The 18,623-nt window shown below is 33.8% G+C and overlaps 1 protein-coding gene across 1 annotated transcript; it reads left to right on the plus strand.

The window, feature by feature from the left end:
• The first annotated feature begins 9,069 nt into the window (after positions 1–9,069).
• Positions 9,070–13,817, plus strand: LOC139840963 (type IV inositol polyphosphate 5-phosphatase 9-like). The gene is made up of 9 exons (XM_071831204.1): positions 9,070–9,081; positions 9,203–9,372; positions 9,477–9,584; positions 9,781–10,075; positions 10,689–10,879; positions 12,976–13,084; positions 13,160–13,296; positions 13,382–13,635; positions 13,750–13,817. Exons 1-9 carry the CDS (start codon positions 9,070–9,072, stop codon positions 13,815–13,817), a joined length of 1,344 nt encoding a protein of 447 aa, XP_071687305.1.
• The last annotated feature ends 4,806 nt before the right edge of the window (positions 13,818–18,623 follow it).

Consider the following 18,623-nt stretch of genomic DNA (forward strand, 5'->3'; position numbering starts at 1 on the left):
AATCTATGGATGAGTGATTTGTGGTTCAGGAGGAATGATTTGTGGTTCAAGATCTCTGAATTGTCCCTGAATATCCTCCGGATTCTCAATTGTGAGGTCGGTTTCAAAAAATGGATTATCAAAAATTTGAATTGGAGTACTTGGTCGACTAGATGATGATTCTAAAGAAAAATCAACGGTGACAATGTTGGCTAGATATCTTGATCGAGTTACAGGTGGTGAACGTATGAAAGGTGGTGAACGTTTTACTCGGTGCATTCACTGAATATCCTATTAGTTATAAAGATAAAAATATATAAGTTATCAAATTAATAGACTTTTCTGATTTTGCCCACGTTTCGAATAGCCAATAGATGCAGCAGGTAGCCAGGACCCTTTAAATCGGAAGCCCACAACTCGCCACTAACAAATCCAACTATTACTACGAATCAGAAAATTTTGGATGTCTATCAATTTAACCTCTTAAAATAATTTTTCGTCGAAATTTTGAAATAAAAATCTATGTCCTAAAAACTAGAGCGTCGAGATGAGAAAGAAAAAAAAGTGCGTCGAAAAACGTCGAAAAATAAAAGGTCGAAAAATAAAGATAAGAAAGTAAAGCGTCGAAACTTAAAAGTCTAAAAATTAAATATTAAAAGTTGCGTCTAAAGGTATTAAAGCTTAAAAGGAATTCTATATCCAAAACGGCAATAACTTAAAAGGCACTAAAATTTTAAAACGGCGTCGCAAAATTCTAAAGCACCTAAATCTTAAAGAAAAAGCACTTAAGGGATTTTACGACAAATCTTAGAATTCTAGAAATAAAAATAAACTACGGAAAAAACTAAGTTTAAAACTAGTTACGAACGATAAATATACAATTACGTACTAAATAATAAAAAGATACAAAAATGATAAAATTACTTATTTTTATAAAAATATTATTTTTATATTATTATTTTATAATAGTATTAAGTTTATATATTTAATAAAACTAATTATAACTTAAAAATACAAATTAAATAAAACTAAAACTAATTATTATTATATAAAACCCTAATTACTAATTAATAATAATAATAATAATAATAATAATAATACGTAACCCTAATTCGATGGTCAAAGGTTTCAGACCAGTCTTTTCAATCCATGCGATCGCATGGATTGTGTGTAGGATTTTCATGCGGTCGCATGGCTTTGGGTTACGGGCCAGATTGTTTGGGCTGCTACAGTACCAAGCCCGAATACTTTTTTTTATTTTTAATAAAATAAAAAAATAAAATAACTTAAATAAAACTTATAAATTAAAAAATAATAATTTAATTATTAGTTTTTATAACTTTTAACAATAAAAATAATAAACTTTTTAATTTAAATACTTAAAAATATAGAAATATATACTTTTTTTTTATATTTTTGTATTTTTATGTTTAAAACTTTTTATATTTTTACAAAAATAGTTTAAAAATTTAATAAATTTTTTATAGCGTTTCGCTTTCGGCTTTGTTGAAGTTCCCCGGTAGCGGCGCCAAAAATACTTGATGTTATGCGAGATGTATACGAAATAGTTATATTTTTATTGCGAAATACTATTAAATACGATACAATTTTACACAAGTTATTTATTTATTTATAGAGTGAATATGCCTAAACCTTGCTACAACACTATAGGCAGTGTACCTAATCGTAGAGTAGTGTAGTTTTTAGTAAGTCCAGTTCGTTCCGCTGGAAGCTAGCCAAGTTTAACGCTATATTTTTAAAACTATATTTGTATATATATATATATATATATATATATATATATATATATATATATATATATATATATATATATATATATATATATATATATATATAAGTAATATTATTATAAAAGGGGATTTTACCGTTTAATGACCGGTTTGTCGATTTTAAAACTTTAGTCACAATTAAAACCTAATGTAAAATATTAAATATACAAATGACTTAATTTAAGGCGTAAAGTAAATGACGATAAATAAAAATGCGATAATTGAAAGTACGATAATTAAAAGTGCAATAAATAAAATGGCAGTAAATAAAATGACGATAAAAATGTGATGAGATATAAATTAAGAGAATTATGCTTATTTAAACTTCCGTAATCATGATGTTTGACGTGTTGATTTTAATTTATTACCATGGGTTAATTGTCCTTTGTCCTGGATTATTCGATATGTCCATATGGTTTTGTCCATAATAGTCCATCAGTCATAATTATAAAGTGTGAGAGTCTTCGTCAAATTATCCTTATACCCGAAGTCAAATATTCCAACTAATTGGGGATTCGAACTGTAACAAGTTCTTAATACTTTGTTTAATGAATACACCAGGTTATCGACTGCGTGTAATCCAAGGTTTTATTACTTTGTTAACAATTATACCAATTACCCTTGAATGTAATCCACCACTGTTTTAATGAGTTCATTAACTATTAATTCATCCCCGTGTCCGGTCAAATGAACAATAATTTGTATTTATAAATATCCCGCCCACCGTACCCGATTAAGCGTATGTGGTTATTTATAAATACATCAAATTGTAACCTTTATATTAAATTAACGAGGTATCGTTTAGTTAATATAAAGCCCATTAATAGCCCATAATCTAATTTTCACAAGTGTCGTTCTTTTGTCCAAACCCCAATTATGGTACAAAGCCCAATTACCCAATCTTAATATTTAGCCCAACATCACGATTACTTCAGCTTAAATAAGCATAATAATAATTTAGCTACGAGACATTAATTTAAAAAGGTTGAACATAACTTACAATGATTAATAATAGCGTAGCGTTACACGGACAGAGTTTCGACTTACAAACTTAAAACATTCGCTAACATAACCTTATTATTATTAAACTTTAATATTAAAATTATAATATGAATATAAATATATTGAGAGAGTAAGAGATTAGAAAAAGGTGTGTTTATTTCGTCCGAAAAACGCTTCAATTTATAGATGTGGCCTGACTCCTGGGTTCATGCGATCGCATGGCCGTCTTTTCCTGCTCCAAATGATTCCAAAACGTGGGCTGCGCGTATTTTTTTAATATATAATATAATATATATAATTTTATATAATTAATTATAAATTATATTATATTTTTGTGTATTGTTGACTTGTAATTTTAGTTCCGTTGCGTCGCGCGTTGATAGTTGGTTCATGTTCCGTTTCCAGATTTTCGAACATCCTTGCGTACTATTTAATATCTTGTACTTTTCGTTCCGCGGCTCGTACTCTTGTAACTTTTAGACGTTTCTCATTAGTAATTTGAACCTCTTGGATTGTACTTTGTACTTTTTAGCGTTTTGGTCATTTGCGTCTTCAATTCGTCGAATCTGTCTTTTGTCTTCACCTTTTAATATTTAAACGAATATCACTTGTAAATAGAACAATTGCAACTAAAAGCTTGTATTTCTTGAGGGATAATGCTATGAAATATATGTTCGTTTTTGGCATTAGCAACTACATTTTACCGGGTTTTGTTGCTCGATAGAGTGCTCGAGTTATTAGTAATTTAGAATTTATAAATATAAAAGTCAATTGCAATCAAGCAGACACTTTTGCACATCACTATCCTTATTACATTTGTACACAATTCACCCAACATTATCATTCCCTTCCCTTCACACAACCCTAACCCCTCATTTTTTGATGTCTTCATACTCATTTAGAGTTTTAGCCTTCAATTCGGTCACCCAAATTATCAAAGTTAGTTTTCATTTGTCAAACTGAACCTAACTTATATCTTGTTGCTTACATTTGTGCTATTTTGTTTATACGTATTTTTCTCTTTGGTGAATTGTAACTATACATATACATGAATAATATTTTTTTTATTTGATGCATTGAATCCAACGGAACGGATTGTAAATATGAATGTATTATCTCATGAGTGTTGTGTCAGAAATTTAGCGAGCCCGACAAGATCTTGATAACCACAGTTTTCACTCACGACACAACAAACATATAAAATGCACAACATGCAAAGATAACAAATAAAGAAACGTAAATAACACATGAATTAACGTAGTTATGTTCAATCCTTTGATCTAATGACTGGTTTAGTCCATGGTCGAACCCTCAGTTCAGAAGTCTTCGTCAACATCAGAGAGAGTTTAATTTTCTTATTAATTTTCATGTGTACATACAGATACAATAAGAGTAGGGTTATAATTTATAGTGCAAAAAATGAATCATTTCGAAAATCAAACAACTTGTTGGCCACGATAAACCTCGTGTTTCGCGTGCCTACCGTTACGATCCACCAGGATCCTGATTTTCAGACTTCAAATGCCCGGACACCATTTTCGCGTCTTAATCTTCTAGTTTGCATACCTGCTAATGCTCGCGATCCGCGAGCCAATTCCTGTTTGTGTTTTTCTTCCATTTGCTCCATCTTCACACCCATCGATTTGATATTTGCATATAATTTTATATACTAATTTATATTTATATACGACAAGCTTTCTATTCAGCTTTATTTGCATTGCAGTGTTAAGCAATATGTTATGAATTTTCTTTGCTTTTCATACCTATATTAAAAACATTCTTCAGTTAAAAGGTTTAAATCTATTTTTTCTTTTAGATTTTTGGTTTTAATCGAAACCGAACCGAATTTGAATTCGGTTTCAGTTCGGTCTCGATTCTGAATACGGCTTTCATTTTGATTTTGTCTAAAAATTTTAAAACTGAATAAATCGAACCGACGAACACCTCTATAGTCATGAGCACCATCCTTTTCAATGTTTTTATGCAGCTCAAGTATGGGGTTTTGTTAAGGTTAGAATCGGGGTGCCTATTTCTAGTTTGTCTTGGAAGAAATTTTTGGTTACTATCATTCTAATACTGCTAGGAAAACGGCTAGGAGCATTGTTGTGAAGTTGTTATTTTTCGCGTCTAATTATTTTATATGGCAAAGAGTGAAAGGTAAGAAATTGCGTGAAGCTTGTGGAGTTGATTTTTCTACCGTGTGTTTGAAGTTGTTGGCTCAAAAGTGGAAGAGCTCGAAGCATGTGAAGTTGATGGAAAATACTTGGAAAGTTCCTTATTTGGTGTTTGTCCTTGTATCGTATTGATTCGGTTTTGGTTTGTGTTAGTTTGGTTTGTGGCTATCCGCCTATATCTCAGCTTTGAGGATTGTGTCTTAGCTGTTTGTTTTCACGGTTATTTTTTTCTTATTATATTTCACCGGGTATAATATTTTTTTTTTTTTTTTTTGAAAAGCCAGCAATATATTAACAAAAATAGGGTACAAAACATTACTTCATACCTGAGATTAGTATGAGGCGTTTACATGGAACCTACTACAAGCTAAAAACCAAACTGGAGAACTAGTTAATACAAAAATCAAAGATTAAAAACTAATCTAAGAAGCTAGCCATGATCATCATAGTAATTCGGAGCCGATAACCATTGCAACCACTCAATTTTTTTGTTTTTCGAATGACAAGATACCCATTCAAAGGAGCGAACTTGAATCTCTTGAAGCACAAGTGGTACCGGCAGTTGCATATTGCGAAACAGTTTGCGATTACGATTATGCCAAATGATATATGCACTAACCCATAAGCAAGCTTGCGAGTATAGATTTGGTCCTGTTGAGCTGGAGAAGCCTTGTGCCACTAATAACTTGGCTAGAGTGTGTGCATTGCTTGGACGAAAATGTAGCCAATTGAGAACCCGCCTCCAAATTTCTTTTGCGTATGAACAGTGTACCAATGTGTGCTCTAGATCCTCGATGCCATCATTACATGTAGGACATCTTATCGAGTCAAGATCAATCCCCCTTTTGTCGAGTTCGGCTCGAACCGGTAGCCGGTTTTTTAATGCCCGCCAAATGAATATGCCGATCTTTTGAGGAACAAGGTTATTACGTATAGTTTCGGTGTCTTATGCTAGATGCCCGACATTCCTTTCATCAATAATCCTGCAAAAAACGTTAGTACTAAACACGCCATTTTGGCTCAACGACCATAACCAAGTATCCTTTGAACCATCCATGAAGCGAAAAATGTTCAGTAATTCCAGCAGGCTCGCAAGTTCTGTTGCCGTTCTACCTCGCGGGTTTCGAATCCAATTCCAGCGGGCTATTACACTACCATTTTCAATGGACAGTCTTTCACCTACTTTCGCGAACGGTTCCAAGTCCAGTCTGAAAACCCTTTCAAAACGCTCACAAAGTGGTAGGTTATCAATCCAAATATCCGACCAAAAAAGAGTGTCACTGCCATTACAAATCACTTTCACAAACGAATTTGAAAAGTTTATATGTAATTTATTGAAATCACGATTTATAGCTTTAATTCCATCCCAAATTGAACCACCAAAGGACCCCACGTTAGAGTTTGAAAGGCGTAGGCCTCCATCTCTTCCGTGGATGCTTTTAATGATTTTTACCCAAAAAGCGTTTTCCTCCAACCGAAATCTCCACCACCACTTTGTTAGTAAAGCTAAATTTTTTTCTTTTAGCGACCCAATACCCAACCCACCCAAATGGTATGAGCAAAGTATTGATTCCCATTTTACCCAAGCAAGTTTAGTGTTGTCACCCGACCCGCCCCAAAAGAAGTTTCGTCTCATACCTTCGAGGAGATTGATAATCCCGGACGGAGCGCAGAATAGGGAGAAAGTGTAGAGCGGGATACTACTAAGTACCGACTTAATAAGAGTGATTCTACCACCAAACGATAATGTTTTCGCCTTCCAACCCGAGAGCTTTGATTGTATTTTTCCACCACTTTATCCCAATCTTTAATTTTTTTCATTTTATTAGAAATCGGGAGCCCGAGATAGTTGAAAGGAAGCGACCCCACATTACATTTCATAAGGTTGGCTAAACACGAATCGACTCATTATTGACTCCTACCCCAAATAAACTACTCTTTGAGAAATTTACTTTCAACCCGGACATTAGTTCGAAATATTTGAGGAGCTTCATAATGTTCTTTGCATTGTTTTTGCTCCACTTTCCAATAAATATAGTATCATCGGCGTATTGCAAATGTGACACCACAACCTTATCAAATCCAACTTCGACACCTTTTATGATGTTTTGCTCTACGGCCCTAGCAACTAGTCGATTCAATCCTTCTGCCGCTATGATGAATAGGTAAGGTGATAGGGGGTAGCCTTGTCGCACCCCCCTTTCTAGTGCAAATTCCATGGTTGGAGAACCATTGACCAATACAGAAATGGAAGCCGACTTAAGGCATTCTTTCATCCACAATCTCCATTTACACCCGAACCCCATGGCGGTCATAACGGAATCAAGAAAAGACCAATCTAGGCTATCGAAAGCTTTCGCAAAGTCTACTTTGAAGAGCAAGCACGGTTCTTTTCTTTTCTTTTGGTCCTCGATTGCTTCATTAACAATTAGCACACCGTCAAGAATAAAACGCCCCTTGATGAAGGCGCTTTGTTCGAAACCAATAATTTTCGGGATTATTTTTTTAAGACGATTGGCTGATAATTTTGACACGATCTTATAATAACTTCCAATTAAACTAATCGGTCTATAGTCATGAAGGTCGACTGGATCGGATTTCTTTGGGAGCAACATAAGAAAGGAGGCGTTACAACCTTTGGAAATGGTGTTGGAATTCCATAACCATTCGAATGCTTTTATGAGTTCATCTTTGATGAGCCACCAAAACTTTTTGTAGAATTTGATGTTAAAACCGTCCGGGCCTGGTGCCTTTGAATCACCACAGTCTTTAATTGCGTTCCAAATTTCAGATTCGCTAAACGGGTTTTCCAGGAGGTTTGCATCGAAATCAGACAGTTTGGTAAAGTTGAGATTGTCTAACCCTTCAATAGAAAAAGACTCGTTCCCTTGTTTTGCGAATTGTTTTTTAAAAAACGATTGGATTTCCTGTTTGATTACCTTCGGATTTTCTTGCCAAAGCCCATTAATATGAAGCCCGTGAATGTTTGTTTTGTTTGGGTTTCGACGCACCATAGAGTGAAAGAATCTAGAGTTTTCATCGCCGTCTGAAGCCCATTTGTAACGGGCTTTCTGTTTAAGCATTGCAGTTTTTTCCTTTTCTCTCTTAAGCCACAACTCTCTATGCTTTAGCCAAGAATCACGTTCTGCTTCGGATAGGTCGGTAGATTCGGCCTTCTGTTCAATTGTTAAAGTGATTTTCTTTGCGTTTTCTAACTCAGCATCAATCTGACCATATTGCAATTTGGACCACACTCGTAACGCCTCTTTGACGTTCTTCATCTTGTTTCGGAAACAACAGTCAGCCCTCACACCAGTTACAAGAATGTTCCAAGCTTCAGTGATGATCTGTTCAACTGCATCCTGCTCGAACCACACATCAAAAACACGAAAGGGTTTGGGACCAAAATCAGTTTTCAACGGGTATAATACATTTTTTTAAAAGGCAAAGCTTCAATTCATGAGAAATTGGATTGAACTTGGGTGTACATAGTAGATTTTTAAATCCCATTACTAGACTATGCCTTGGGGTTGAGTATGTTACCCTTTAAAAAAAAAATACTTACTTAATTCGGGTTACTTAGGCTTACTAAATTCAAAAAATACCATCCGTAATTTCAGTTCAAATAATAATCAGGTTACTTGGGTTCAGGTTACTTGAATTCGTTTAACGAATCGATCAACCCATTGAACCCGAACGCTATTAAAATTGGGTCAAATTTTTGAGTTCAGATATTTTCTACACACCTAAACTTAACACATGTTATAAAACAATAGGAAATAACACATTAATTAGCCGCCTGTTCAAATGCAATAGGAAATAAACAAACATATTAAGCCTTAAAACAATACCCAAATGCTAAGGATGCACAATTTATTAATTCAGGGATGCATGCACGTACATTAGTCTGTTCTAGCTAGATAACAGTAAACCAAAGTCGACCAATTAATACATATGAATTGATCAGTGTTAACGTTATACTTATTATTTATTTATTTTTCTAATATTTAAAGATTTCATCATTTTTTAAATTCCTACTTGCAGTACTCCCTTATAAATACAATAGCTTTTCTGACTTTCTCTCCATTCCATTATCTTCAAACATTTGCCTTCTTCTAATTGCCATGCGAAAAGAAGTAATTAGCTCCCTCTTTATTATAATTTCCTTCTCTGTTCAACTACATTTTAATGTTTTATGGCCACAATTGAATTATATAATTTGATCGTATGTTATGTTGTGTTAATATTATGTTGTAGGTTATGTGGCCAAGATTGGTAGCAAGTAAGATACTAAACAAGTCTGTGAGTGATAACGTTGTGGCCGATTTTCCTACAAGCCCGGAATCTTTTCACCAATTTCAGACATCGGATACTGAAGAGGGTGGACCAGTGATATTGCACGAAATCGATACTGCAAAAACCTTCAAGTACGCGGATTTAGAAAATAAGCTTAATTGCATCAATCTTTGGTCTCTCTCTTATTAAACTAACTAATGATTTGATCCTCAATTTTTTTCTTCATAATTTGAAGAATTTTCGTTAGTACATGGAATGTTGGAGGGGTAACTCCTACGGATAATTTGAATATCGACGATTTGTTGGATACAGACAACACGCGTTGTGATATATATGTTGTCGGGTAAGTCTTATTTCTCAAGTTTGATGAAAAGAATTGATTACATAATTGTTATTGAATCATAAATAGCACTGTTATGTATTTTAACGACGATAGTCCTTAGACTATCGTTAGGAGAATCCAAGAAACAATAAAAATGCACAAATGTACGTGTCAATTTTACTAACTAATTATACTATGCATGTTTTGAAAAAGTTAGGTTTCAAGAAGTGGTAACTCTAAAAGCTTCAAATGTTGTTGGTCTGGAAAAGAAAAAAATTTCGAGCAAATGGAATTCGTTGATCAGAAAAACACTAAACAAGCAATCGAGAAGTGAAGTTAGCAATTTAAAGACTGGAAATAGTAAATTGCAACAAGAGTTTGTGTGTGTTGTGAGTAAACGAATGGTTGGTTTGTTGTTATCCGTTTGGGCTAAAAGTGATGTACATCAACAAATCCGAAACCCCGACATCTCTAGCGTAGGCTGTGGCATCATGGGTTGCTTAGGAAACAAGGTACTGTAATCTTATAATTAGGGCATAATTATTGTTCAAAAGGATTTTTTCCGGAACCTACTTAACCAGTTCACGCTTGATAGTCTTATCCCAACACGTAAGTGGTAAATCAAGCTGATATGGCGGCAATAAGACATTGTTAGAGAATGAGATTCTAACTTCGGCAATTTATTTTTGTGCATAGACCCCAGTGCGCTTAACCAGGCTACACGCCCAGGGATTAACCAGGCTACACGCCCGGTGACTAGGGCGTAATTATTAATAGAGAGGGAAAAATCCCGGGAGTATCATTTGTTTATATATTTATATTTTACAACTAAATTGTTGTGCTTAATGTTCTATAAAGTTAGTACTCCAAATCATGCACATAACGTTACAAACATATGATTTTTTATTTGGGATTTATCAATGACGGTCATAACGACAGTCTTTAATATGCATAAAATAATTGAATAAAGTAAATGTCAGCACAAAAATAGTAAATAACTGTTATATATGTACAATTATTTTATGCATTTTAACGACATTTCTAAGGATGTCGTTATACAAATCCATTCTTTTATTACCTAACTAAACGAGAATTGTTTCCTCCTTTATGTATGTATTACAATAGGGATCAGTTTCAGCTCGTTTCGAGTTACAAGACACGAGCTTTTGCTTTGTATGTAGTCATCTAGCGTCCGGAGGGGGAGAAGGCGATGAACAAAATCGAAACTCAGACGCTGTTAACATATTTTCGCGTACAAGTTTCCCAACAACTAATGGTTCTTCAATTCACCTGCCTAAAAGGATTCTAGACCATGAGTACGTATACTTTTCATTTTAATTAATTTCTAGTAGTACATTTAGATTCTCATTTTATGCAGATAAGTTAAAAGGGAAATGTCATTACATACGAACCCGGACTATTTATATTTTTATACCCTTTTGGTTCTTATATGGTCAAAACAAATACGGAGGATCATGCATATATACATGATCATTCATCTATTTAGTTATTAAATCTAAGAAGGTTGAGATATGAGAACATATACAGGTAATTACTCCGTAATTCAATGGGCATATATGTTTTTATTGTCGTTTAATTTGATGTATATATTGAATTTTGATGTTTTTGAGTTGTCCTTTGGATTAAAGTTGGCATATACTACGAGAATAATTTATACAGTTACATGAAATAATTTTATAATCACCTTTTTCAGTGGTATTAAAATAATTGTAACAAAATTAGCCAATGGTTTTTAAGGTTTATGTCAATTAAATATTATGTAGCTAATTTTTTAATTTCTTGATTATTGGTGTTTGATTGGGTTGCTAATTTGCTATGATCATGACTAGCTAGTTTAATTGGTTTATTAAGCAGTAAGATGTGTCATGTATATTTTTATAGGAAATATTCGATTGTGCTTTTATAATACTAGAAAATAGAAAATTACCAACTTCCACAACACAAATATCTTAACTAACAAATATCTTTGGTATTAAGTCAATAATCTGTTTACTTAACTAACAAATATCTTCTTCGTTAGTGGCTATCTTATCATTAAACAATTTATTGATATTACGTATGTTAATTGACATTATCAACCTAAGCAAGTATATGAATTGAATAATGTAATATTAAATATATTGTGCATAAGACCATTCCCATTCATGACGCCGTCATGGGCATTTCCTCACCGCCACATCAGCTTTCTCTCTCCCCCTTTCTCACCACTTCCTCCCATAACACTCCCATAACACACCATTGCCAACCATGACATACTTTCTCAAATTTTATTAATATTTTATCTTATTATTATTATTATTATTATTATTATTATTATTATTTTCGCTATCACTATTAATTATTACTAAGATATTTTCTTTATTAGTATTTTTAATGGTATTTAATTTATCAATTATTAAGTTAAATAAAAATTAAATTTAAATATATAATCAGTATAGAACCTATCACTTCTTTAAGCAAAGCAAAAAAAAAAAAAAAAAAAAAAAAGGCGTGTCCACAACCACTACCACAACATCTTCTTCTTCTTGTTTCCATCACCCCATTTTCATATCTCCATTTTTAAACTTCAATTATAACATAACAAACTATCAAAATAAGAAAAATAATAAAATAAAAGTTCAAAAGTAGGAAAAAAGGGAAGAAAGTTCGTCCTCACTCATGCTTAGGGATGAAAAATTCGAAGGCGAGTTGGGTTTGTCCTCGGAGGGCGGCCGAGGGCGGGTACAATGCCATCGGCGCCCTCGGATGAAGGTGATGAAGACACTCCCCAGAACGTACCGCTGGGAGTGGTCTAAAAGGTGCGTTTATAAGCACCGCCCTACATTAGTGTTGCCAGTTTGCCACTCACAAAATAATGTAATATTGTGCATATGTCTTCAAGTTAAGGGACTCGATATGTAAATTTTTCGTTGTAGGTTTTATGTTGGCGTGGAACACTTAATTTAGGATTTAAATCCTCCACTGATATTTTTTAACTTGATCCACATGATGGGTCAAGTTCTGATTCGCTAGACGGACAAATAGAATGCTACTTATTAAATTAAATATTTATTTATTATATCATATTATTTTATTTATTTTCTTTACAATTTAAATTTGATTGGTTCTACTAATATCGGTCTATATTCTAATGTATTTTTTACACTAGCCGTTATTGTTAATTTCAATTCTAAAATTATCATATATATATATATATATATATATATATATATATATATATATATATATATATATATATATATATATATATATATATATATATATATATATATATATATATATATATATATAATTGGCATGTACAATAAATTAATGCGCATTAAGAACATAATTAAGAATTGTCATTAATTAGAAAAATTTAAGTTTTTACTAGTATTTATTGGCGTGACAGTCGGGTGGTGTTGTTTGGAGACTTGAATTACCGGATTTCTTTACCCGACAAGGAAACAAGATCATTGGTAAATCAAAAAGATTGGAAAACACTTGTCAAACATGATCAGGTAACTAATAAAAACATAAACAATTTTCAGATCTTAAAACTTCCTACTAATTTGTATTCATATCAAAAAATGAAGTTGCGAGTGGAGCTCAAGGATGGTCAATTCGGATCATGGCATGAAGGAGACATCGATTTCGCTCCAACCTACAAGTATCTTCCAAATTCCGATGAATATTTTTGCAAAAACGATGATGCAAAACGTTCACCCTCGTGGTAGCTAGACTCACTATTTATATACTATGTAGTATCTATATCTATAAGTTTGCCTTTAAATATTTTTGCATGTATTGTTATATAGGTGTGATAGGGTAATATGGAGAGGGGAGGGACTAAAGCAAATATTATACGAAAGAAGTGAATCCAAGTTGTCGGATCATAGACCCGTAAAGGCCATATTCTCTACTCAAGTTAAAGCCTCGGAATCGGGATACCGAAAGTTTTACTATTCGAATGGGTTGGGTCGAATTCCAACGGGCTTAGGATTCACATCGGATGAAGAGTATTCTACTAGTGACAAATTGAGCTTCAAATTTAGGCATAAAATAATATCTTGTAAGTAAATGGCTTGTATACATTATTAGAGATATATAAATGGTGTATTAAGAAGAGTTGTACAAGTTTTTGTAACATATAATTAAAGGTTTTATTTGTATATTGTGTTGACAGTGTCGTATTCATGTGTATGGATGGACGGATATGGGCCCTTATCAGATTTAATGGGTGTAGCCAACTAACCCAAATGTCATGCCCAATTTTTTTTTTTTTTTTTTGCAAAAAAGATATATATTATATCAAACCAAGGATACAGAACATACACACATACAAGGGATCAAACAAATATCCCATGCACACCTAAAAAGGCAACACTAAAGATTGAAAACTGCAAAATCAAAAGCAACAAACTACAAATAGCCTCAGCCATAACAACAAAAGACAAACCCACTTTAATTCTTCTGAAATTTTCCATTCACCAAAATGAAACCCCACCCTTTTGCTGCAACTTTCATAGCATTAATCTCTTTGACTTTTAGAGTCAATAACTGCATCTCAATATTGTCTTTGATGATTTTCACCAAATCATTTTCATTTCTTGGAGGCTTGTTAAAAATTCTCCCATTTTTTTCTTGCCAAATATGGTACACCACAGCAGCAACAGTGAATCGATTAATAACACCCCAAATGTCTTTTCTAAAATGATAATTTGCCAAATTTTGCACAATATCTACCAGATTATTACTCAACCCTCTAAACAACAACTTCTTTTTCATACTAATCCATACCTTTTTAGCAAAAACACATTCAAAGAACAAATGTGAGTGAGAGTCTGGGCATGTACCACAAAGAGGACAAGCATAGTTACCAGTTGCATTCCACTTCAGCATCCTATCTTGCGTCATGAGTTTGCCTAGAATTGCCAACCACAAGATAAAAGACTGTTTCGGGTTACTACATGAAAACCATACCACATGGTGCCACCTTACAATATTATTATTTTCCTTCAAATCTCTCCATGCCTGTGCAGTACTGTATTTAACTTTACTCCCATCATTAGTCACCCAAACCACTTCATCTTTCATATTAGCATTAAAAACTGGAACTTGTAGCATTTGCAACCTAGGAAATCTTATCAACCAATCATCAGGCCACACCCACTTATTATCTTGAATCAAGTCAGCCACTTTTAAATCCTTTGAAAACCTTGCATCATAAAGATCTCTTGCACTAACTATATCATTTAAAGGACCAATAACATTCCACTTATCATGCCAAGCAGCAGTTTTTAATCCATAACCAATCTTATGAAACACACGAGGCCTTACTTTATCTCTTAGCTCCAGCAACTTTTTCCACCCCCAGCTGTCTTTAGCAGAAGCCTCAACATTCCAAATATTTCTATCTTTTAACTTGACCACATTCACCCAATTAATCCATAACGAGTCCTTTTGTTCAATGATTTTCCATAATTGCTTGACCAATAAGACTTCATTCCACTGTTGCAATGGTTTTAAACCAAGTCCTCCTTGGTCTTTAGGTTGACAAACAATCTTCCATGCCACTTTGGCTCTCCCTTTAGTAAGCTTACCTTGGCACCATAAGAATCCCTTAAAAACTTTTTCAATATCCTTAATCACAGTTTTTGGAAGGCTATAAACTGAGGCCCAATAGACTTGCATGGACCCCAAAACAGAAGCAATCAATTGTAATCTTCCTGCAAAAGACAATTTTTTATTTTTCCAGCTGTCCACCTTGTCTTTCACTTGATCAATCAACCCTTTGCAATCTCCAACACTTAGCTTTTTAGCAAGCAATGGCACCCCTAAATACCTCATAGGCAGTTTACCAACAGAGAAGGGCAGAATTTGTAAAATCTTTTGTTTTTCTGACGCAGGTACATTGCAAAAGAAGATTGTACTTTTCTTAAGATTAGGGTGCAAACCTGAGACCTGACTAAACACATCAATAGCCTTTTTAATCACTTCAACAGAGTTTAGATCACCATGACAAAGCATAAGCAGATCATCCGCAAAGCATAATTGTGCAACTTTCACTTTTTTACAACCATAATGGTACTTGAATACCTTTGACTTCTGAATGGCATCATTTACAATCAAGTTTAATACTTCCATTACCAATGTGAAAAGATATGGGGATATAGGGTCACCCTGTCTTAAACCCCTCCCACCTTTGAAATATCCACAAATATCACCATTGATACATATTGAGAAAGCAGGAGATGTAATACATACCATTATCCATCTGACCATCTTATCATGAAATCCAAACTTGATCAAAAGTTTTTCTAAAAAATCCCAGCTTACAGTGTCGTAAGCTTTTTGGATATCTATTTTCATGGCACACTTCTTAACCCCATTACCCCTGTTATAGCCTTTTAGAAGTTCTTGTGTCAGCAGAATGTTATCTTGAATCTGTCATGCCCAATTTTTTCCAATACAAATTAAGGAATTTTTGGATATAATAATAATAATTGGCGATATAAGTTAAGGGCATGTTTGACGGTGATATAAGATTAAAAATGACATATGGTCCTAGAATCTTAAAATATCACCTTTAAGAGTCAAGAATGATGATAAAACTTAGTCCTGCCTCATAATATAACATGAAAAGTCCTTTTCGATATTCAGCAACAACAACAAAACTCACTACCACATGAGTGGTGTATGGGGAGGTGAGATGTAAACAATCATTCATGTATCCGACAATAAAAACAAGTTATTTCTCTACTCAGAGTGAAACACTCTCAAAAGTAGATAAAGTCATCTCTCTTTCTATTCGACGGATAAAGAGATTGTTTCCGAGTGGACCTCCGACCAATAAGTAGAAAACTTTTTTAAAAAAATAGTAAAATAAAATTGAGACGCCATAAAAATGGTAGAATCAAATTTCAATGGGTTTTAAACCTGTCTCGAATTCAATTTAGGCTCTAAACGGCAGTCAAAACGCCAATAAATCTACGCTTGCTGTTGATTAAAAAATAGAGCTGTTAAAAAATAAAATTGAGACGTCGTTTTCGATATTATAAAACTCAAATTGAAATTAAATCTAGAAATAAATATTTAAAAATAAGTATAATAAAAAAATCTATGGCATGGTCTGCTGCCATATGACGCAAAGGGTGAGCTATGCTACGAGATTTTTTTTTTTTTTTTTTTGATGACAAATAACATAAATTAAATTCATACTTGACCATTCACAAATTGTGAAAGGCCCCTCAATACAAGCATGGATGGGCTGAATTTACATACAGTTTATCCACCCAAACTCTATAATTCCATTCCATTTTACAAACTAAATAGAAAAGATTCACATTACAAGAATTACATTACACAAAATACAGTAAGCTTATTACTACACTTCTCTCAATTAGCAACCAAGGTTGTGTTGACCATATGTATTATTGGTGACTAGAGCACTCTTTTGCATTAACAAGTCATTGAAACACCTTGATCTTTACCCGCGTGGCCAAAGCGACCCACCAAGTGTAGTTCCAATTGAAAACCACCTCATTCCTTGCTAATCAAATTGCTCATAAAGTTGTCAGCCCAATAAAACCCCAAAACCCATTAGCTTTTATACCTTTGCCATAATTCCATTATAACGAAAACTCTACAATAGATGGATGCATAACCCACCTTAAAACTTCTTTCACCGGCACACTCCCTTGAATTGCAAGCCAATGAAAAATAGCAGTCTTGGAAGGTACTTTTAGATTCCATACAATTTTGACTCAATCAAAAACCGCATTAACATTAGAGGAAGCATAATACGTACCCCATCCACAACCGTGAAAATCTACTCCACCCAATGTAACCATTCTACAACATCCTTTTTTGAGCTATCTGTTGGTTAGTAATCCAATGATAATATTCAAATGTTAACCACTTTCTTTTGATGATGACACCAAGTCTTGTATGCTTAAAAGCATATAGAACAACACAAGTTCACAAGTCTACATGATATTTAGCAAACGAACAATACACATAACAAACAAGTAAAAAGAGTCATTTGAAAAACACAGGATATGCACGGTTGGGTCCACGGTCGACCACGGGTCAGACCGTGGATGTCATGTACCTTGGTTCTGAGAAACAAGGTGCACGGCCGACTCCACGGCCAACCTTGGGTTGACCGCAGTTCTCTATATCCGAATTTTTGACCAAATAAAGTTTGACAACTTCGGGGCATCTATAATTCACGAAACCTGTTTCAACATGATTAAAATAGTTGCCCCTTCATATCCAAAAGAGTTTTGGTCTCTAGGATGCTAATCTCGCTTAATCTCACCTAATGACGTCTTAATCACACTTTAGCATGTGATTAATGTTAAAACACATAAGTGTTGCTAAATGTTCTTTTGCAAGTCATCCTTTTTAAATCTAAAATAAATGTAAACATGATTTGGATGGTCATTAAAGTCCCAACTAAATAGATGTTCTCCACTTGATTAATCATTAAGCATTGCTTACATGCTTAATATGTGATCAGTGTAACTTCCTAGAAGCCTTCATGTAAAATAAATGAGTCTTATTTGGAGGGTTGTAAGTGACCAATGAATGCATATACTTGCAAACAAATATTGACAAAAGCCTTGAAGACTTGTGATATGAGCTTTGGAAGCTTGTGGTTTGTCAAAGGATCAAAATTCTTCAATTGCCATAAAGGGAAATCAATGACACATTAGAAGTACAATGGGGCTTTCCTCTTTCAAGCCTATGTCAACTTCCAAGAATACATCCAAGATCAAAGGGATAATGCAGCTCTTTTCAGATGTTTTTGACTTCTAATTGCAGCCATCTAATAAGAGAAAATGACAAAATTAAAGGTCTCAAACGGCTACAAATTCAGAGGTCAGAGACCTGCACGGTCGACCCACGGTCGATCGTGATGTGAGCCGCATAGTGTCGGGTTTGAATTTCTCTTGCCTATAAAGGCCATGCCTTGGAGCATTTGATGACTCACCTCTTGCACTTACATTTTTATACATTTAATGGATAAGACACCCTATGAAATTCTAAATGGTG

The sequence above is a fragment of the Rutidosis leptorrhynchoides genome, chromosome 4, assembly GCF_046630445.1.
Source record: "Rutidosis leptorrhynchoides isolate AG116_Rl617_1_P2 chromosome 4, CSIRO_AGI_Rlap_v1, whole genome shotgun sequence".
Classification (NCBI taxonomy): domain Eukaryota; kingdom Viridiplantae; phylum Streptophyta; class Magnoliopsida; order Asterales; family Asteraceae; genus Rutidosis; species Rutidosis leptorrhynchoides.